The following is a 21,876-nucleotide window of genomic DNA, read 5'->3' on the forward strand; positions in this document are numbered from 1 at the left end:
TCCACTTTCTTTCCTTTCCCCAGTGTTTGATTTTTTAGAAGAGCCAGCAGGGTAAATGCCAGCAGTACACTTAACAGTTACTGGTTGCAAAGTAGTGGATGAGGACGTTATGGTGGTTAGCTCACACTCATACTGTGATCGCAGCTGCTGTTTGGGTCAGGAAGAGTTTTCCCTCTTGATAGATTGGCTGTGTGTTAGGAAAACTTGTCTTTCCCCAGAGCATTGTGTAATTATTCGGTGGCAAGGAGCTGTGCTGCGTTGCCATGGACCGGCAGCTCCCCGCACTGAGCTGCTGTAACGCTGATATATGGGAGCCTAATCATTCTGTCACTAAGATGTAATATCGATACGCCAGGACAACATTTCTATCAGAGGGCCTATTACTTGCCCTCTCTGTCGAGGAGGGGAGGAGGACTCGAATAAGCCAAATCCTGACCACTTTCTAGCCCAAGAGAGGCTCAGTTGCAGTAGGGTTCAGTTCTGTAATCCTTTATACCTGCAAGAGCTACAGCATCATCTGGACAGCAGTGCTCAGGAGTGCCGCTGAGCCCTGTGCTGGGAGGCGGGCGGAAGCCTCGTGCTGTGTAGGTTGGTGCAGCAGGACCAAGGCAGGCAGGCAGCATGCCCAGGAGCTGTGAGATGGGAGCTGTGTTGGAAGGCTGAAAAAGGACATGGCAAGGACTGTGCCGTAACAGCCACGGCACAGAACTGCTACTCACCCAGATGATTAAACCAGTTAAAAAGTAAGTTTAGAAAGGATGGATTTCTTGTGTTTCTTCATGACTAGCATTCATAAAATCATTGTGTAACCAAACTGAGTGCAAATGCCAGGATACTTCTTCAGAGATACGTCCTTTGTTGACATCTGAAGAATTCCTAATTCATTCAAAAGGAAACCTCAAGGTGATCATCTTTCCATCTGTTTTCCTATTACGGCAGTCATGTTTCTCCAAGCAGTCGGTGTAGAAAGTTGTCTTATCTCTACAGCCCAAAAATAATTCTGGTGAACGTCCCCTAACCGTACTCGTAATTATTTCTGATTAAAAGTGCCCTGGCCTCACAGCGCCAGGGAAATTAATGGGAGAAGCTTTCTACAAGTTTTAGAAGATGAGCAAAGACATACTCCCTCTTAAAATTATTTAAGCAGGTGCTGTGGGAAGCCATTGCTTTTATAAGGCTCTTCAGATGTTTACAGCAAAACATTTTTTCCCAGTGATTGAATTTTTCGAAGTACTAAAATACCACGGAGAAATATGTTTCCCACCAGTTTTATGGCTCCCTGGATGCATTCTATACAAACCTTGTATCGGCTTGGACACAAACACTCTATTGCAAAAAGATATCTTGCCATTTTAACAAGCTATACTGCTTTGAAAGGATACACTGCATCACCAGTGGGAATGTCAGTGCCTTAAGAGTAATACTTCTTTAAGGGTACTATTTTATTAAAGCAGACCTCAGTAATTTGTTCCTGACTGTTATACACCCTTATTTTATTAAAGGTATTTTACATCTGTAGAAGAGATTACTACCACTCTTATTTTCTCCACTGCTTGGCTTTAATGGATGGTTTGGAATATAATATTTATTAAGCCTAAGCAGGGGAGGACATAATAGCAGAATTGTCCTTTATAACCTATTTTATACAGTTGTAAAATAAACCTTAATAAAGCAGGAATAATTATCCAAGAATAGGAAATGGAGTACTCTGCCTGCTTCTAATATTTGAGGGATTTAACTGCTAGCTATACATGTACTAAAAGAAATTGAACATAACGGTTACAATATTGATATTATTTTGGTACTACTTTTAAACAAATTAAAAGAGATGATGTATCTTTTGTGTCATAATTGCTGTGTTAACATAAATCATATAATGCATAACTTTATAATCTCTATTCAGTATTACTTGTCTGCAGTTCTACAGCAGACATCACAGTGGTATTTGTACTCATATCTGTGAGGTTTAGGGCTCTTCTGGCCGTGTTCTTACAGCACCAAGAGCCCCATAGCTGCTCCCTGGCCACCACTCAGCTCTGCTTGGTGATCAGGGGGCTTTATGTCCAGTAGCACCGCTCTACATGGTTGTGTTCTGTGGGCCGTTACGTTTGCTGGTGGCCAAACAGAACTCAGTTTAGTGCTTTGAGGCCAGCAGGCAGCGTGTGTCTCTGTTCCAGGCTGGCTTTGCACAAGCTCAGGATCACGGACCTCTGGAATGGAGCAGTACCATTTTAGGTGTATCCTTCCCTCATCTCACACCTGCACAGCTGGCATCTGATTTGCTCCCAGACCAGGCAGACAAAGTGAGAAGCCTTTCCTGGTGGCACATGTGCAGATGAAGTAGGCAGGTGGGGCTTTTCAGGTACAAAATGGGAACACAAGCACATCTGCCATCCTGGAATGGATTTGGTCTCAATGATCATAGCTCTCTGGAAGCATTTATGTGGTTGTGTGGGTTTTGTGAATATGAGAAAACGCGATCTTGCTAATGAGATCTGTTTCAGGTTATTTATTATACTACCAAATACTGCAGCAGAGGGAGTAAATGACGAAAATTATTTAAAAGCACACTGTATATTTTTATTATGCGTGGATCATGAAAGAGTGCCTGGCTGCGGAGGCACAGGCTGCCCTTCCGTGGGCACTGGGCAGGCTCAGCAGCTCTGCATGCAGCCCTCATAGACAGCCGGCTGCACACCAAGACAGCTCCACTTGGGCTGACCCAGAGGCGAAGCGCCACTGCCTGTGGCCGTGCTCAGCCAGGAGTCACTCACACTGCCCGAGGCTGTGGCACAGCTGTGATGCTGCCTGTGATGCTGGGCCGGCAGGTCAGCTCACAGGTGTTTCTTCAGCCCGAATGCCATTCACCTGTTAGGAACTGCCTCCACCACACTCAGACCGTACTTCTGCACTGTCATTATGCAATAATTTCATTGTTTCTTGCCCTTTGTGTTGGATAGCCTTGTTTTTTTTGCGTGATTTCTTGCTGGCTGTCAAGAAATCTGGAATCTGTCTCAAATGAAAAAAGGGAAGAGTCTGTACTAAGGACTTGAGGCACTTTGTGAGATACTGATGCCTGCTCAGATCGTCCAGAAGGACTGGGAGCAATCCCTGTCTCCCCTCCTCCTTCTTGATTTCCTTCTTCCTGTTGCCTTCTTTATTTTATTTGCATAAGTGAATATTGTGGAAATGATTTTAGATGGAAATATTGTGGAAATTTATTACATTAATTATCCAAACTGACATTTTTGCAGTGTGTGAAAGGACAGGGTGGTGTGTAAAATAGATGCACTAAGAACACCTACAGTATGACAACAAGTAGCAGGGTAATTGCTGAAAATGAAGTCTTTTCTGCTATCCCTTTCCTTCAACATCTGTTGTTCCATATGGAGTCATAAATATTTGCAACAAAATAGTTGAAGAAATAATCTCAACATTAATAGGGAAAAGCTGAATCCGCCAAGAAAATGGAAGAATTTTTTTTCTTCTTGGCAAGTTCTTCCTACCCATCCTCATCTGACAGTTTAAAATCCCGGTAGAAGAGTAGTCAGACTGCAATGAGACTTAAAACTCACCATGAAAAAGCCTTTGTGAATGTTAATAGGAGAGTTAGCTGAGAAAAAAATATGGTCTCTTGGTAATAGCCGCGAGCAGGATTTTGTTTGTTGTTTCATTTTCTTCCTTTCTTCCATGTTGTAATTTTATTACTGGCCTTTTATTGAATAATTCACATTTTCACTTTTCTCTGCTGTCAGGAGAAAAACTGCTCCTTGTCCTTGCAAGGAATGACAAGTTGCTGTTACTAGCTGAAAGTAACTAGTTGTTTTAAGTTGCCATATGGAAAATGCAGATTGATAGTAATTAGCTCCTACCTAGATTTAGAAGTTAAAGCCTAGAGCAACTTCAAATGCTGGAATTCAGATGACCAAAACCCGCCTGAGGAGCAGCTTAGAGAATAAAGCAGGTATAATACTAACACACACAAGCAATTAATTGTAAATAATTATTGTACATATAAAATGTAGTACTTTGGAAAGCTCTTAGTATTTTTATTGGTAGCATTAATTGCACTTACACTTTTTCATGATGAACAGAATTTCTTCAAGTGGCATCAGTTGTATTTTTCCTAGTCTGTATATATTAAATTTAGACTAAAGCTCTTCGCAGTGAAGTGTTCCGATGTCTGTGCAGTGAATCACTGCAATCTTCATCTCAGTTTTAATGTTTTACAAGACAAAAATCTCATCTAACTCATGGGGGTTTTTTTGTTAAGATATGAATTAATGAAGTATTTTCAGGTGCTTTTACTGTCAGTGCCACGTGAGCATCAGAGGGCATTGTAAATATGTTGAAGTTATAAATAGGTGTAATTTTCTGTCTTAATAATGAGGTAACATTGATGAAAATGTCAAAGCTGTATAATTATTCATCCCTTGTTAAAGAGTGCACAGATAAAGACAATTTGTAAACTCTGATTTCAGCCTTTTTTACTGAAATTTTCATTTCTTTGCTTTTTGCTTCCTTCTCCTATTCAAAGCCCAAATGCCTTCTTTATGACCTCCTTCAGCAAAGCACACCCTCGTAATTCCTGCGAGGAGCTCTGTGGCAATAGAAGTGTATGCACTGCTCGCACAGTTGGCTTTCTGGTTTTTCCCCATGTTTTACTATTCAGTTTTTCCCAAGCCAGCACATTGCTCTAAATGTAACAGACATGGTCTACATTTTTCCTATGTTGAAAACGATGGAAAGGCGTTACTAAACGCTTCAGGACAGAATCGGTTGATTTCAGATTGCATGGGTGAGAACCAGCTGGGAAGCAGGTACTGTGAAGCAGAGGGCATTTGGTGTTACTGTTTTGTGAGTTTCTGAAAGCTTTTAAGGCAGTCTGGAAATGCATGTATAGTGATTAGATACTATTTTTAAAGGGAAGTTTCTTTACAGCAAAGCTCTGTAGTGACAATTGCTTGTATGCGATCGAGTTGTATCAAGCACTGGAAAATGAAGTAGTCTGATTTAAAGCTAGCGCAATGCAGCAGTCAGAATCTCCCAGTTGCATTCATTGACCCTGTTCATTCAGGGGCTGTAATTAAGAAAAACAGCAGCGACTTCAAATTTGGCACCTGAATCACAAGGTTAAAGCAGTAAATGTCGAAGTCTGATGGGTGCCAAGTTAGAAGGAGGTCTCTCTTCTCAGCAATGAAGAGGAGGGCTCGGCCCCCAGCAGAGGAGCAGGCGGTGAGGGAGAGAAAGGCACACAGAGCACTATGGAGGAATTCAGAGGGATTAAGGCACAGAAGACTGTCGGTCCTGTCCCACAGACTCACAGGTTATCAGGCTTTAAATAGTTCTAAATACTTGCCTTTCTGCAAAAGAAAACAATTATTCTAGTTTCTAGGTAAGCGGTGTAAAAGCTGCCAGAGTTTAAAATAAAAAAATCTCATTTCTTTTGGAGAACTGCTTCTTGCCATCAAAAATTGCTATCTTAGCCTTAATTCTGCTATCACTGTCTTTGTGAAGCAGATATACAACTGGAATTCAGGGGTTATCAATTAGATAATTTGGTAAGAACTTTGGGCAAATAATGCCATTTCAGATAGAAATGTAATGTCTTACTTTGAAAGATGAGTGTACATACGACTCAGCTGGTGGTGGGGATACCTTTTTATTTTATTAAAGGTTAAAACAGTCCACTGGAGCACCTAGGCTGTTCTTTTCTAACTGTGGACCATTTAATATAATCCCCATCACTCAAATATGAAGCTTCAAGAATTGTAATTATGATGAACCCTTTTAGTCCTTAGCTTTCTAAATTGTGTGCCACAGGCAGAGATCTAGAATGATCCCAGTGCCATCTATGTCCAAAACCGTATTATTAATGCTGGCTGAAGGTTTTCTGAGATCAAATGTCGTGATGAGTAACGAACAGATTAATAACTAAATTTCTTATGAATTTCATTCTGCTTTTTTCCTTATCATATATTTATTTTATGCATTATATCTTATGTTCTGTAAACTAATTTTGGTGAGGCTTACACGTAAGGCCTCCAGACAAATATGTTTTGAAATGTACGTGAGAAAATAACATGATGATCTAAGTAGCATTTAGTAATATGTAAATTTCAGCTTTAATATTTCTAGCTTGTTTTGAGAGGGATGTGACATGTCAAGTGTATCAGGTATCTGAATGATGGATTTAAAAGCATGTCTTTTGAAAGAACATAAACCAGCTGGTAAATAAAATTGCCTGTTGGTTAGGGCTGTGCAGTGTCACGCAGGGAGCAATTTGTGTTACTCATGTTCCCAGTGCTGCATTTAGTCCATAGGATGATGCTTAATTTTCCAATCCTGATTTCTGCAACTTAGGCAGAAGATGGAAAATGAAATACTTTGGTATACTGCATTAACAACAGGAAACTTTCTAGCACTTTTCCGTGCACTTTCCTGGGATAATAATTCCATTCACTGTTAGTGTGTTTCTTTGCTCTGCAATATAATTCTTGCTTTCGTCTATTCACCTGGATGCCAGCAAGAAATTAAAATAAAAAGACTGCACTCTAAATGGATTCCTGAATGCTATTATAAAGCATGGCAGGTTTAACAAACAAGCTCAATAAAAGTAGTTCCCACTTTGCTTCAATAAATAGGAAGGTTGTTTGTGTCCTTGGTAAGACAGTATTTGCCCTAGCTTTATTTCTTGTTTATTCTGTTGTACTGTATGTGAGTGCTGCTTTTAGCATTTATATCTTCAGTGTTCTTTAAAATCAAAACACTAAAATCAACATCTTTTTTTCTACTGAAGAGATGTACTTGATGTACTTGAGCAGTCCTCAAAAATGCTTCCAACACATGCCATTTTTAATTGCTTTCCCAATTAGAATTTTTTAAGCCTAGCTAATAAATTTCTGCCTAACTGTGCACTTCCTCAAAATGTGGGCAGGATGTAGACACCATTCAGATGTGAAGACCTATTACAAGATTGAAATAGATTTCTAATGCATTTATCATTCATCTTTGCAGAGTGTGATTTCAATCAGAAAAAAAAATGATGAATGGTTTGACAGTTTCCACCCATATAGGCTAAAACATAATATGCTTCTTCTAGTTTTCAGCTATTACAGACTTTAACATGCAATGTGACCTTGGTCTGCAAAGCATGTTTGGTTAGCACAAAAACTTAATCATAAGAAGTCGTAAGTAGAATCCTTCTTCTTTACTGCCCTTTTTCTGGGACTTGGAAATTTATTGCTTGTGGGACAGGTAGGATATGAACAATGGGCCAAATAGAGTCCAGGGTTATCTCATCTGTGTGAAAACTGCTGCTGAAAATCGATGTGACCTCTGCTACACTGTCATCCCAATTCCCACCCTCTGTGTCCTATTTGTCTTTTGGTGGAAGCTTAGATCTGTGTGCTGTCTCTATGTGTCTCTCTTGGGCCAGATTATCAAAATGAATCATTGCCTGCATACCTCTTATATTTCTATTTATTTTCCTGGTGTTGACTAGGTCTGATGAAATATGATTCTTTTTGCATTTGATCCTCACTGCAGCAAGCAGCACCTAATTTAGCTGTGTCTATCCCTTTAAAGAAGAGTAATACTATTTTGAAACTTCAATCTGCTGTACAGTAACATTACAAACCATAGACCATGCAACCTGTCTTCACAGTCAATAGTAATTTTCCTTTCAGCCAATTTAATGTTATTACTTTCATCTTCAAATAGTAGAGATTTCTAGAGATTTTAAAGCAGCGATGGGTTTCCATTATGCATACTTCATGCGTTACTTTCCTTTGCAAATGCCACTTCTGTTTGGTCTGTTGTGACTCCATGACTTAGGTATTATTTCCGTGTAGCATCACATGCAACAACTAACCAGGTCGTGTTAAAAACTACTAACTGATAAAAAATACTGATATGTGACAGATGGTGTATCTCAGCCATCACAGCCTCTGTGGTCTGAGTATGTTGCCGGACCGTTTTGTGGGGTTAGTTGTTTTTTTGTTTTGTTTTTTTTTAAAGGATCGTTTAATTTACATGAGCACAGCTTTAAAACGGTAGCTGTGAAGAGGTTAGTGGCTTTTGTTGTTATTAGTGCTGCAGAATCATTATGAAGTTGTTCCATTTAATGAACTCATAGGGTGAAAACAGAATACTCCCTCAGCAGAGATTTCAGAGAATACTTAGAATCTGGTAATGCTCCCAGCTTTGTTGTCAGTGGGTGTGTTTTTGAGACACGGCAAAAAGCACTTGCAGCTCACTGGGTGCTCCTGGAGGTTGTTAAAGCAGATAATTCTACTGCTGCAGAGACACCAGGGCTTAATTTGTTGTTGTCAGATTCTTTCGGAGTTGTTTTTGAAATAAGAGAGGTGAGAGAAGGGAGGGAGGCCTTTTGATGTGGTGTGGTCTAATTGTAAATCCTGGAATTAATATGACCGAGACACTTGACAAATGAAACTATCCGGACTGGCTGTGCGGCTGCCCTTAGAAAACACATGCATCATGAACTTACGGACAATAGATTAGTTTCAAGCTTTACTAAAAAGCAATTGTGAGCAGGTATTCTTCATGATTTCTGCAAGTGCCAGAGAGATTAAAGGAAAATATTATATATGGACTGCAATTCCCTGGAATGTTACACCAATATTTTTTAACATCATAGTGTAAAAGAAGTGAACAGAATTTGGCTTTGAAGACTGCTAGTAGATTTTAATGTCATCATTTTCAGCAGTAAACTTGATGCTTAAAGTGAATATTGGAGAAGTAGTACACAAAGGGGGGATCTGAGAGAAGGAGATACATGTATTATTGTCCTAAAATAGCATTAAGTTGCCCTGTTAAAAATTGAGTTCAGATTCGTGCTAGTAAGGATTTGTGACAAAATGTAAAGGATTTTGGGAAAATAATTGTTAATGCATTTGCTTCTTTCTGAGTGCACATTTCTGCTGTCCATGCACAGCTTGATTTTTAGCAACTTGACCAAACTGAAACAGGGAGTGTGAATGGGAAGTTACCGGGTTACTGGGTCCCAGTAATGCAGTGTGCCAGGGATGCATCCATCCAGCTGCAGGCAGTGCATCACAAGAGCATGGCTCAGCCCACTCTTCCCCAGCCGCTCCTGTGCCCCCACCATCAGCTCTGTGCCCCCAGCAGACAGAACTCGGCGTGGTGCTTCTGGCCGCTGCCCATGGCGGGGCTGACCACAGCATGGCACCTGCCAGGGGAGTCTGCACGGACGCCTCTCTGACAGCCAGAGCCAGTGTTGGATGAGCAGGAGGGGATGACTCAGTGGGGATTATTTACTGCTGAGTATGGGAAGGATAATGCTAAAAAGGGTAAAGAGATGTGGTACATTTCTTGATTAGAATTTTTTCAAGGTTATAGTGACTAAAAATGCTCATTGCAGAATAGCAAACATGATAGAATGAAGAAAAGTCATTCAGGTTTAATGAACTGCATAATACTGTTATAATTCGGTAGTATAATTTTGTAGAATTTGAGATATAATGATCTGTACTCTATTAGAGCGATGCTATAACCTTAAGTATATTTATTATTGCTCTGTATTGTTTTGCAAACTTGCCTTAGTAATAACCATGGCTGCCCAAAGACCAAAACGATATCAGCTTCACTGATCTGCTTGTATTCTGACTTCCAGGGAAACAGTTCCTAAAAATCTCTTTGACCTCTATATTTCCAATAGTTTCTGATCTTGCTTTTAAACCACCTGTCTTTACAGAAGAGGTCCAGATTGCCATTCCAATAATGAAACCAACCTTAGATAAAGTCCAACTGGCTGGACAGGCCTTGCCTCCTGGATTTCCAGCGCCATTTCTTTTTGCTGATGGTCTTTCATCAGTTGAAACGCTATTAACCAACATTCAGGTAAGTTATTCTCTATAGGGCCAGACTATGTCGTAACAGATAAAATGTATTTCTTCTGCCACTCTTTTAGAAAGTTAGAAACTATTTTGTATTTGCAATTCTATTTTTTTTTTTTTTTTAATTTAATGTAATGCCTAGGTTTTCATTCTCCGGCATTATCGATTGTGGAAACATTTTATGCATTGTCTGTTTGACTTAATAGTTGGCAATAATGGTCATATTAAAATTCACCAGTCTCATTATTTCTCCTTTGCTTCTCCCTGCAGTTGACCAAGGTCAGCAATGATATGGCATTCCATTTGTAATAAACCATACCAGTAGGATGAATGTGCAAAAGCTATACCACAAAATTGCTCATATTTAACATTTCACCACTTTAAATGCCAGGTGCATTCAATGTCCATAGGCTCCTAAGTTTTTGTTGGTGTTTTTTTTCTAACGGGAGTAAATGGATGAATTTTGTCACTGCAGAAACAAAATGGTGTTTTCAGGTCTCACATTTGCGTGTGTTTTAGGGCCTGCTGAAAGTGGCTGTGGACAATGCCAGAGTCCAGGAAAAGCAGATACAGCAGGAAAAGAAAGAGTTAAAGATGGAGCTTTGTAGAGAGAGAGAACTCAGAGAGAGCTTGGAAAGGCAACTTACAGCTGAGCTGCAAAGCAGAGGTGAGTGAGTGAAAAATGGAGTTTAGATACCTATTAAATGTGTAACCCTTTGGCATTTCCAGCTGGAACTACTGAGGACTCTCAGTTAACTGACATTCATACTTCAGTGTAATGTAGCAGTGGACTAGCACTGGTAATGAAAGATTTAAGTTTAATAAAAACAGAATGAAGCACACTTTTCTGTAGGCAGACAACAGTGACTGAAGGATTATTTCCTGGAGGGCAACTGGCCGCAGAGCATTTTGGCTGGTTCTGTAGGGAAAGCTGATTCAGTTTCATGGCTTTCACATGCATTATTACCACACCGTCTGTGTATTCCCAGCCCGATTTCTTCATTTGACAGCTTTAATTTCTTTTGTTTCCTGCTATTATCCTCCAAGCATTGAGGATCAGTCTTATTTTGAGAAAGATAATATGTCTGTAATTGGAGTATTTAAATCAGCTAGTTTGTCCTCTAGACAACTTCAGTGCAACCAAATAGTTGCACTTAGATAGGCAACTTCTTGTAATTCAAGATCTGAAACAAATAACCCTACATTGGGTTTTTTTTTTCCATCTGAAGAGTGAGATACGAAAGCTTTCCTAACATGAGGCCTTCTAAGACAGAACCATGACTCTTTAGAAGCTTTTGATAATAATAGGCAATTAAATTGGTAAATCTAAATTTTTCGCTATGATATTGTAAAGCAGGCAGTCTTCTTTTTAAAATTCAAATCTCCATCAAAAGGAGAGAAATAGTTCTTCATATGCCGAAAGCTACTTCTGGATTACATCCATGAAATCAGAAAGATAAAGCTAGATAAGGCTACAGATGTAAGTGCCTACTACTCTCTTCCTGTACGTTTTGAATTGAAATTAGGTGAGGAACCTGTTTGCAGCACCAAGGCTCACTAAGAGCTGACAAAGGACGCTTCAAGTCAAGTTGTGAGGAGTGAGTGAATACTACAGAAGTTGTTAAATTGTGGTGGGTGTTCAGAATCATTGCATCACTCCAGTGTAAGTGTAGAAGAGACAGCTGTATTTCTGTAATACAAAACTTAATCTCGGTGTAGGCAGACAAAACACTAGGTACCTCCACAGTTATATTTAACTTAACAAAAACCTTAAGTCCTTCACAAACTTGGTTGACTTATGGCTTGAAGAATTTCTCCAATAATCAGTATCCTCAGAACTGTTTGTTTTTCAGGTCATCACGACATCCACATTATTATAGAAAGTCACAGATAGACTTTTCCACATGGGTTACTCAATTTTCCAAAGTTTTGTTTCCAGATCGCATTCTGGCATTCATAATTTATTAAATCTTTCAGAGATCGCTCATGCAGTGGTATCCTTTTATTCCCCTGACTGGTGCAATCACAAATTCAGGTCTGTAAAAATTGATAAGAGTTAGATAAACAAGTCAGCACAGAAAATTACATCTCCATGTTTTTTAGCAATTTTTCTCACAATATTGTGATTTAAAATTCACAGATATCTTCACACAGGTGAAGCAAACAAATAAAATGAATTGCGAAATACTGCAAATGTAAATTCAGCTTTCATTTTAACAATACCTGTACAGAGCGTTTGCTAGAATATAGACTAGTAAATGTCATTTTGAAACAGGACATTTATGTTTAAGCTCAAATTCTTTTTTGTCTGATAGTTCAACCTACCTTTTCTAGTACCATCACTGGATGGTTCAGTAGTACATCAAACAAAAAAAATGGTAACCTGGTGCTGGTGAAAGATAAGGTTAAACACGGAATTAAGATTCAGGGTTTTAAAAGGAAAAGGTACGTTTTATTGCCTGAATTTATATAGATGAGGGAATACAACCTTAGGCAGTGTCAGCAGTTCCCAATGAACATGTGAATCATCTGGCTACAATTAATGCTGTATAGTTTTCTAGTTACAGGTTTAATTTTATTTATAGTTGGGTTTAAAATTGAGATTGGGAACAGAAGTCAGAAATGGAATACTTCCATTTTCTGCCAAATCTTGCAGGGCTGTACCAGTGACCTGTGGATGATCTTTGTCAAGGCACTGTCCTGCTTTCCATCTCTAGAAGGGAGACGAGATGACTGTAAAGAACATTGAGCTCTACTAACACAGAGCTGTAGAGAAGCACTGTAATACTTTATTGTTACCCATTTTTAGTCCAATCAGTCAGTTACTATACAGATCTTAAGAGAGTTTTTGTTAGAAGAAGATATTGGTAATGGAGAGAATATTAAAAAGTTCTTGATTTACATGCCTGTATTTTAAGCTAATTTTCAACCTCCTTTCTACCTGGGAAGTTTGTCCATATTTTCTCTCAGAGGTTCTCACCATGTACCCAATGCTTTTGTTCCTTTTCTTCCTCTTTCCCTCTTTTTTTTCTTGAACTAGTGATGAAAGGTGAAAGTGGTTTTGCCCACAGACATACTCACAGTCATCACTAACTACTCTTTCTCTATGCATTTCATCTTCATTTCAGTTGGTACCCATTTAACTCAGCTTTTCAGTAGCCTCTCAGGGTCTGAGCTGGCTCTGAAACCCAAGTTCCAGTCAGGAGACTTGCATCAATGGGGCTGTTCCAGACTGCGAATAAGATTTAAGATCATTAAAAAGATTTGAAGTTCTTTCAGATTAGCTGTTGTTTCAGAACAGGGTATGGATTGGTTTATGCTTGTTTATATCAGATTTGTGTCCAATTTTTTTTTTTTAATCTAGAACTTGTCTCTTGAACATCAAAAATTAAGAAACAAGTCTCTCTCTGTTATGTATTAATTGTGCTATAACAGTCATTCTTATCTTATATTTGCATTCCAGCAACAATTCAGAAACGCTTGAAGAAAGAAAAAAAGGCAAAGAGAAAATTGCAGGAAGCTTTGGAATTTGAATCAAAGAGAAGAGAACAAGTGGAACAAGCTCTTAAACAGGCCACATCAGGTGACGGTCTCAGGATGTTAAATGGTAATGTCTTAGTTGGCCTTTCACAGTTAACATAAAATGATGTTTAATTAAGTTAAAAAACTAAAACAGTGCATAAAGCAAATTCCAGAATAAAATGCAAGACACTTTCCTGAAATAATTAAAAATCTATTTCAGACCGTGTACTCTGGGTCATGAATTAAAAAAAATATGTCTGTGACAAGAGAAATATAGAGCAGTTTACACAGGCATGACAAGAAGTGCTGAATACATTGCCAGAGAAATCTGTTACAGTGCCAGCTAAGACGATGTGAAATTTGGTTCTTCTAAGGTTCTCTGATCTCTTCTCTCCCAGCAGATTCATTTTGAGAACTGCTGAGCTTCATTTTAAAAGCTGTTTGGCTGAAGTTTGCTCAGCCTCAGGATCTATTAAGTTTGTTAAATATGTATCAGCCTTATGAGCTGACAAAGTTTTTGAATACTTCCCAGATATGAAACAAATTCAGATCAGTTAATTTCATAAAGAGGCTGATTATGTTCTGGGTAGTAGGAGGATTCACCTCTCCTGCTTAAAGTGGTCCTGAGCAAACTTTAGAATGTTGGTTTGAATCTTTAAGACTAAATCTAGCTGAGTTCTAATTAATTTCAGGTTCTGCAGCTAAAGTTGGTCTTTGCATTTTGCCTATCCTGATGTCACTGCAGAGGCTCATGAATCAGAGTTATATTCAGTCTCTGCTGTGTTTGTATGTCATGTAGTCTTCACATTAACTTTGCCTCGTTTGGCTACTGCTAGCAACTGAGCCATAATAACAGAAGCAGACTGCAAAAACTGCTGAGTGAAAGTAATCAGTTTAACTTGGCCTTTGATCTCAGTTGCAAGGGTACCCAAGCTGTTTTTTAAAGGTAGGGCAAGCCTGTCTGTTTGAACTGCCACTGCAGCTCTCTGCAATGGGCTGTGAGTTGTGATTTAGCTGGAACACCTAAGAGATATAAACTCTTTAACTATGAGAGCAACATCTTTCAGAGGCATTCTCATCTGCTGGGTTTTATAGTCCAGCATATCACTGTACCCAGGAACTGGCTGGCTGTTCTGACACTCTGACAGTGAGCAGTGGTGATTCAGGCATGGATATACAGCTTGCCATTGTGCCGTGCTAAGGGACAGGCTCCCAGCAGAGGCTGAGTGGGCACAGCCAGCAGGGACCTTTTGTATCACCCGTACTGGGTCAGGAAAATGCCCAGGTCAGATCCCCCAGGCACAGCCAGCGCCCTGTGATGAATGTCAGATGAAAACTAAAATCCTCACACTCAGTAAGGTCACTCACCCAGATGCTGTTGTTGCTGGTAAGCACCTGCCTATCACAGTACATTTACAAGTACTCAGCAGTTCTGGAAGCCACAAATTGAAGGGGACCAACACCCCAGCAATGTGATTAACAGATCTTTACGTCTGCTACTGTCGGCCTGGCTGCTAACATTTTGATTTGCAGGCACACTCAGGTAGTCATATATATGTTGGTGCCTGTGAAAAGCTGATATTTACATGCTAATCTGATTGCACATGCAAATCAGGTAGCTCATTAGCATCTTAATCCACAATTTAATTGCAGGTACAATTTTATGGCAACAAAATGTGAAGGGCTATTCTGAATATTTTTAATTTAACTCTGACGCTCTGTCTCATTTAACAGATGCTGTTATTACAGATGACTTTGTCATTTTACGTACGTACAAAGTGTACTCTAAAAGGTTTGAAAAGAGAGAACCTTTTTAGATTTCAAGTCCAGTGCCTTGAACTTCAAACAAGAACAAGAAAAACCCTACGTAGTAACAGTCACCTGCACTTTCTAAAGAAAAAAATATGTAAATTAATAATTTATTTGCTCATATATATTTATGTGATGTCCATGTATGTAGTCCTATATTTCACATACACATATATATCTAAGGTACACATACACATGTATTACTCACGTACTGCATTACTCATACACGTACTTGAATCAATTGCCCTGCAGTCAGGCTGCGTGTGACCAGCAAAACATCATCTTTGCAACAGGTACTGTCCAGCTTGAGTGATCTGAGAAAGCAGCAGTACAGTTATTCTCTATTTGAGAATATCAGGAATGGGCTTTTACACAGCAATACTTCAAAACTACACACATCTCCCTTCAGGTGTTCTTGGTTGGTTTTTTTTTGTTTCATTTTCTTTTCTACTGTAAATTCGAAGTGCTGTATTATGAGGGAAGCAGATGTTTCTCCAGGATTTGAGGTACCCTGGATTCAGATCACATACCCTTCATGCTAATCCTTGTTGGCACAAGGTGGATAATGGCATCTGTTGTCTTAACGCCCTGGGGTGTTGAAGCCCTCAGCCCCACCCCAAAGGACTGCAGACAGAGGTATTATCAGTCTGACATTAAATAGTTCAAGAGCGCATATCATTATGAGACTCCTCAACTCGGAAAAAAACAGCACAAGCCGTTTGGAAAACTCTTCTCAGGTACCTGGAAGTCTTTCCCATAATATATTACATACGTAGTTTTCCTTTGGGTGATGGAGTACTCTTAAATAACCTGAGCTGATATGGTACTGTCCCTGTTTGTAATAATACACTCATACAAACACGTGCACATGGATGCAAACATGTTGACTGGTACTGGTTGTATCTTTTAATTCTCTAACTTTGCAGGTATTTGCCTGAGACAGTAAATTTGGTTTAATAATACCACAGTTTAATTTCCATTTTATTTTTCATATGTCAGATGCCTTTATTCTCCAGAAGAATTTTATAGTTACATTATGATCATGTGTTGATTATTATCTGATCATCAGACAAATGTGAAGCACATTAAAAATAATCCACAGTGAGACCAGTAATGTTTGCACATTCTGAAAACGATTTACTACTGAAAATTCTGTGAAGACCAAATGTTTTATGCGAGGTTATGCAACTTGCTGATCATCTTAGTTTGCTATAAATATTCTTCTAAAGATGTATGAGAGAAGGATAAAGGGGAATGCATTAATCTTCAGTGTCACATCTTTCAGATGCTGGAATCCCAGATATGGAAATAGAACACAACGGAACCCAACATGACAGTGCAGCAATGCAAGGTGCAGTATGTACCTCCTTCTACTACATACACATTTATCATAAGCTGTATTAAAAAAATGAAAGGCATAATAGTTTTTGACCTTTTGTTTTCCTGAGTTAAGATAAATGTAAATTACAGAACTTAAATTTGTCTTCCTGTTCAGTATAGAAATATAGTATATAGAAGTATAGCAAGATTGCTACTTTACAAGATCAATAATTGTATTTGTTTAAATAGAGGTGTGGGAAACACTCAGACTTAGATACTTATCATACTTAGATATACAGGCTTAGTCCAAAAATGGTTTTACAAATGATTTATCTTTTTAAAATATTTCACTTCTGATCCTTGCTTTCCTTTCAAGATCATACATGTTTTCAAAAAGTACATAAACAGTAGGTGATGGAAATCACAAGATGGCAAATTTAGCGAGACAAAAGTTCCAGAAGGCTTAAAAGAAATGTTTAGTATGCATTTAAATAGATGTGCACATACCAGAGGGTATTACAAGAATATCTGATAGAGAATTCTATCTTAGGTACTGCTAGAACCAGTGCAGATAGAGATAGAAACATAACCTTTAGCATTTGTCAACTGTTAAAGGCTTGACTTTGCATACCTCTGGTATGCATCTGTTGTCCATCTGTCATCTATACAGGAAAGCTTTCAAATATTTTTACTGCCGTCGCTTTTTGTGATTTTAGGTTCATATGCTACACGTAACAAAAAAGGAAAATTACATATATACATATATAATACAACATATATTTATATTCATGTATGTGTACACATATGATTGGAGTTGTGCTCTAAGTATTGCAGTTTGAAAATTGTTACTGCCAGAAATAGTCAAAATATTGGATAAGCACTCAGGACATGTATTTTAATTTGAAATGCAAATGATTCCTACTGTTTCCTAGTGCTCTGCTGAGATAAGCGCTCAGTGCTCTTCCAAAAAGATTCTGTGAGTCCAAGGTGTACCTGGACAGAATCTAGTGAAAAAAAAGGAAGTTAATTTTAAAGAAAGAAAAAAGTTACAGTTGGCTCGAATCTGTCTTCTATTAAAAAAGAGTATAAATAACTGTGAGGAGAGTGACGCATAGCCAATTGCAATAGCCATTTACTTACAGAAGGACTTAGAACTTGTTCTCACTTCGTGTGTATTACTGATAAAGAAGAATGCCCTGTGATCTTAGAATTTTAATTTCAGGGAGGTTTTTTTGGTTTTTTTTTTTTGGTTGTTGTTGTTTTGTTTGATTGTTGTTTTTGTTTTTGTTTTCCCTTAAATCTCAGTTTTAAAAGGCTTTGGGTTACAAAGTTTTTTTTCATGTCAAAAGCCTGAACCAAGGGAGACCTGGATGCTCACTGGTTATGTTCAATATCTCTGCATTTGGTACCTCGCTGCGAAAGCAGAATATGTCATTTCTTGTCTTCACCATGGCCATGAATGGCAGCATACACAGGATTCTCTGACAATTTCAGTTTGGTAATGCTGTTGATATGTAAATGTGTGATGAGTTTATCCAGTTCTTTCACTAAGCACTCTCAGCTGATAGAAAAGCTTTCTGAAGATCTCTATATAGAGCCAGTCTAGGTTTCAAAGTGTTTCTGTTCCTTAGCACCATCTCCTTCATTTTTATTTATGCTGATACTGTAATATCTTTTTATTCTGTTTTCCTTTGATTTACAGTTTCTGAAACTTGACAGCAACTCTTTTACTGAAGTCTTAACAGTTTGAATACACTGCCTCCACTGCCCCCTTCATTTACAGCCTTTGTTTTTTGGGCCCTGGGAGGAGGAAGGGTCAAAACACGTGTCCCTAATACAAAGCTGTTTCCAAGCATCCAGAATCTCTCTCTAGTGCACAGAAAAAAGCCTTAGTGTCAATGCAGACCTTTCTTTTTCTGTTGTCAATAACTCTGTTGGACAGAAATCTATCATTCACACAGTGCCTTTCCTTTGAAATTCAATTAGTTTCACTGCCAGTATCTCCTTAAGATGGTTTAAAGGAAAATTGCAAAAATACTGCACAGTGATTAAGTCATATCATATTTTATGCTCATTTCTTAAAATGATTTTATTAACACAAGCTGTTCATTTTCTGAGGTTCTGATATGCGTTATAAATCTCTTCCGTTTAGTAGACTCGTTTTCCCTATGTTCTGTGTATTAATTGAACTGAAATTTTGTGCTGACAAGGCTAAAAGTTTTTCAAACTTCACAGTCTGTAGCTCTGTCCTCCATACCCCTGAGCTTCTGGTCCAGCACAGCTCAATCTGAGAGGGCCCTGTTAGCTGACAAATAGAAAAGAAATAGTTGCTGTAGTCTGACAGCCCCTGCATAGCTGAGTGGTGCAGGAGCAGGCAGTGCATGCACTGATACCTTCTGCTCTTGCTTCCATAACTCACTCTTGGGCCAGGAAGATACTGCATCAACCATTTTATCAAGCAATCTCCGTTTCACATAAAATAAACATACTGGGTGTCATTAAGTGCACCTTCAGATCAATGTTTTTTGCAAATGACATTCAAGTGCCATTCGAGTAGTGCATTTTTGCTGATAAAAGCAAATTAAATTAGTACAACTACAAGTGTGCTGATAAAAACTAAAACCGAACAGCAGCACCATTAGCTAACAAAGTAATATTTTCTCTTTACTGCTTTCTGCCATTTAGTTATTATCCTATTGGAAATCTAATTATAATCCTTTTACTCCCTAGTCAAACTTCACAGTTTTTGCAAGCTTAGCACTGACAAGTGATTTCATTACATTTGATTGCCCGCGCCCAGATTGACTTAACTTCACTCCGAGACCTAAAAGCCCTCTCAGTTTCTCAGATTCCCTGTTTGCACATTACAGCAACAGCTCCTTTAATTAATTAGCATGAACAGCAGTAACATGAACTGCTGAACAGAAAATAACATCATTTTATGATCGCAGGGAGACTTCTCCTTTTGCATGTTTATACCTTAGTTAACTTTTGTATTACTATATTTCATTGTTAGGGGATATTGGAACAATCAGCAAAGCAATGTTATCTTAAAATTCTAAAAAATAGAAGTTACCATAACACTTGCTGATAACAATTTACAAAAACTAAAAGACTCTAAATTTCAAGAATGAGGCAGCAGTGTAGGTGGACGGACTTTCCTGAGGTGAAAGTGTGGCTCTGTGACGGGAGAGTCAGAGGGCTGCAGCTGCTTTTGTCTGTGAAACAGCCTGGCAGAGAGGTAGCACAAAAACTGCCGGTAGCCATGAATAACTTTTTAATCTGTTTGCCAAAGATGGAGGACTGTCGAAATCTAGAATATATTTTATTTCTGTTATTTAGAAAACAAGCTATGTATTTTTTAATATTCGCATATAACCAACCTATTTTTCAATCCAGCCTAAAGTTTAAAAAAAAAAAAAAAGTTGCAAGAGCTAAAAAAAAAAAAGAAGGGGGGGTAGTGATTTTGAAAAGGTTTGACTTCGGTTATTCTATCAAAATATACCTTCAAATGCAGTGATCCGTTGAAACCAGCCCTGCTCTGCTGTTCCATTGCAGGAGACAGTGTCCACATCTTGAAGTGACAGTGCTGTTATCCTGGTCTTGCTTTCTCTAGAAAAAATGAAATTTTTACATGAGGGCAGACCAGAGCCATTTGATTAGAAACTGTGATTAATAGAGGCTTGGTATTTTGCTTGTGAGCAAATCCTTTCCTGGCTTCTGCAGGGCTTAGATCTCTTCTTTTTCCTCCTGCCCAGTGCTCTGTCTCTAATGCATGTCCTGGCTGAATGAGTGATCCCCTGGTAGCTGCTTTGAGCTCTGTCATTTTGTGTTTTCTAGAAAACCTCTCTTGTTCCACCCTGGAATAATGAGCACCCACTGACAAGACTCCCATAGCCGTGCAGGCACTGCAGGCACAAGGGAGAGCAATCCCTCGAGCTGCTAACCAAAAGGCAGCCGTGCTACTTGTGGTGAGATCCCAGTGCAGGCTGCATTGCTTGCTGTTGGTGATGCAAATGCAGGGCTGCAAAGTAACAGTGCCATGGATCTCACTCTCTATGCTATCTGTACTTCTGCTGCACAATATTTTTTCTAAATCTCTGTCTCAGTACGCACTCATGAGATGGAGGAGGCTGAGATATTGTGATTTACTGAAAACAGAAGGTGAGGAAAGGTTTCCCCTGGAGACTAGGCTGTGAAGGCCCTTACCTTTCTCTTCTTACAGAGGGCTCAAACATTTATTCAATAACTCAGTGTCAGCAGGCTTGGATATTTCCTCAGCAGGAACCACTGTGTTAACTCCCTTCCTACCCACACTGACAGTGGCAATCCAGCATCTGCACAGTTAGTATTCAGTGAACATATTCTTGTCCTTGGCTGTTGCTACTCATTAGAAGTCCTACTTTCGGTACAAATTTTTAGATCTATTAATGTTAATGTGAAAATATTTGACAGAATCAAGTCAATACTCCTAAGCATGAAGTAAGATGGGGAAAAACCACACCTCTATGAGTGTCACAGCACAGAAAATAACTGAATTAAACTAACCAGCCGCAGCTTTGTCTGTTAGGTTTATTGTCTTGGCATTGTATTTTCTACCTCTTTGCTGCACTCAGAGCTCAACCTGGCTTTGCTTTAACTGAAATGCTGGCTCCATTTTGCTCAGCTCATGTCCAACCCCCTCCCTGTGCCACCAAGGCTATGAGTCCCACTCTTCAAGCTGCCGTGCAGAGCTGGAGCTGCTGAGCAACCAAACGTCCTCCTGCTGCTCGCCAGCATCTGCAGGCACACGGCCCTGGTTCAGCCCTACACAACCTTTAACAGCTCTCCCCACTTCTTGATCCAAATTGGCAAAGTGGGATTCTGCTGTCCTTGTTTCTTGCAACATGTAGGGCTTGTCTTCGTTTTAGAAGTAGCATGAATAATTTATAGTTAGTGATACAACACATTTATCCTTGTTCTCTCATTATGGAGCACATTGCATATTTCCTTAATCCACTGATGTTCTCCTCCAACTAAGTGTGCTAAAATTATATGAACAATCCCAAATTCTAGCTGTGTTGTTAGATCACAGCAGGCCGGCTGCATTGTGCACCCCTTCCTGGCCTGGATTTTCACACCAGCATCACCAGGGCACGGTTCTCAATGCAAGTTGTAAGAGTACACATGGAAATTCTGTTTTAAAATAATTTTTATCAAAATACAGGTGAATTACTCACTTAAAGATAACACAAAGCCATACAAAACATTCCAGAAATTCAAATATGCATGCAAATTGTCTTGAGAGCAAGGGAAAAAATAAGCTGAGAAAACGAAGAAACAAGAAAAATGTGAATAAATAAGGAGA

General features: G+C 39.0%; 1 protein-coding gene and 1 long non-coding RNA gene across 11 annotated transcripts in view; one reads left to right on the plus strand and one right to left on the minus strand.

The window, feature by feature from the left end:
• DACH2 (dachshund family transcription factor 2) overlaps positions 1-21,876 on the plus strand; it is a 266,697-nt gene that overhangs the window by 240,100 nt on the left and 4,721 nt on the right. For 3 of the 5 annotated variants that reach the window (XM_090150273.1, XM_031594302.2, XM_090150275.1), the window contains exons 8-11: positions 9,737-9,882; positions 10,398-10,545; positions 13,342-13,485; positions 16,495-16,560. In XM_090150273.1, the coding sequence (XP_090006399.1) occupies positions 9,737-9,882; positions 10,398-10,545; positions 13,342-13,485; positions 16,495-16,560 (504 nt within the window). The remainder of the gene's footprint in view (positions 1-9,736; positions 9,883-10,397; positions 10,546-13,341; positions 13,486-16,494; positions 16,561-21,876) is intronic. The other 2 variants (XM_090150274.1, XM_031594303.2) reach the window with 1 other exon arrangement.
• Positions 11,341-21,876, minus strand: part of LOC116229669 (uncharacterized) — a 292,007-nt gene continuing 281,471 nt past the window's right edge. For 3 of the 6 annotated variants that reach the window (XR_016471102.1, XR_016471099.1, XR_016471100.1), the window contains 2 exons: positions 20,035-20,141; positions 17,918-18,834 (listed from right to left, as the gene is read on the minus strand). This is a non-coding gene — a long non-coding RNA (uncharacterized LOC116229669). Of the gene's footprint in view, positions 11,916-15,305; positions 15,524-16,568; positions 17,534-17,917; positions 18,835-20,034; positions 20,142-21,876 lie in introns of those variants that run through there. The other 3 variants (XR_016471104.1, XR_016471103.1, XR_016471105.1) reach the window with 3 other exon arrangements.

Source organism: Phasianus colchicus, chromosome 14 (assembly GCF_987193195.1).
Source record: "Phasianus colchicus chromosome 14, bPhaCol1.hap1.1, whole genome shotgun sequence".
Classification (NCBI taxonomy): Eukaryota; Metazoa; Chordata; class Aves; order Galliformes; family Phasianidae; genus Phasianus; species Phasianus colchicus.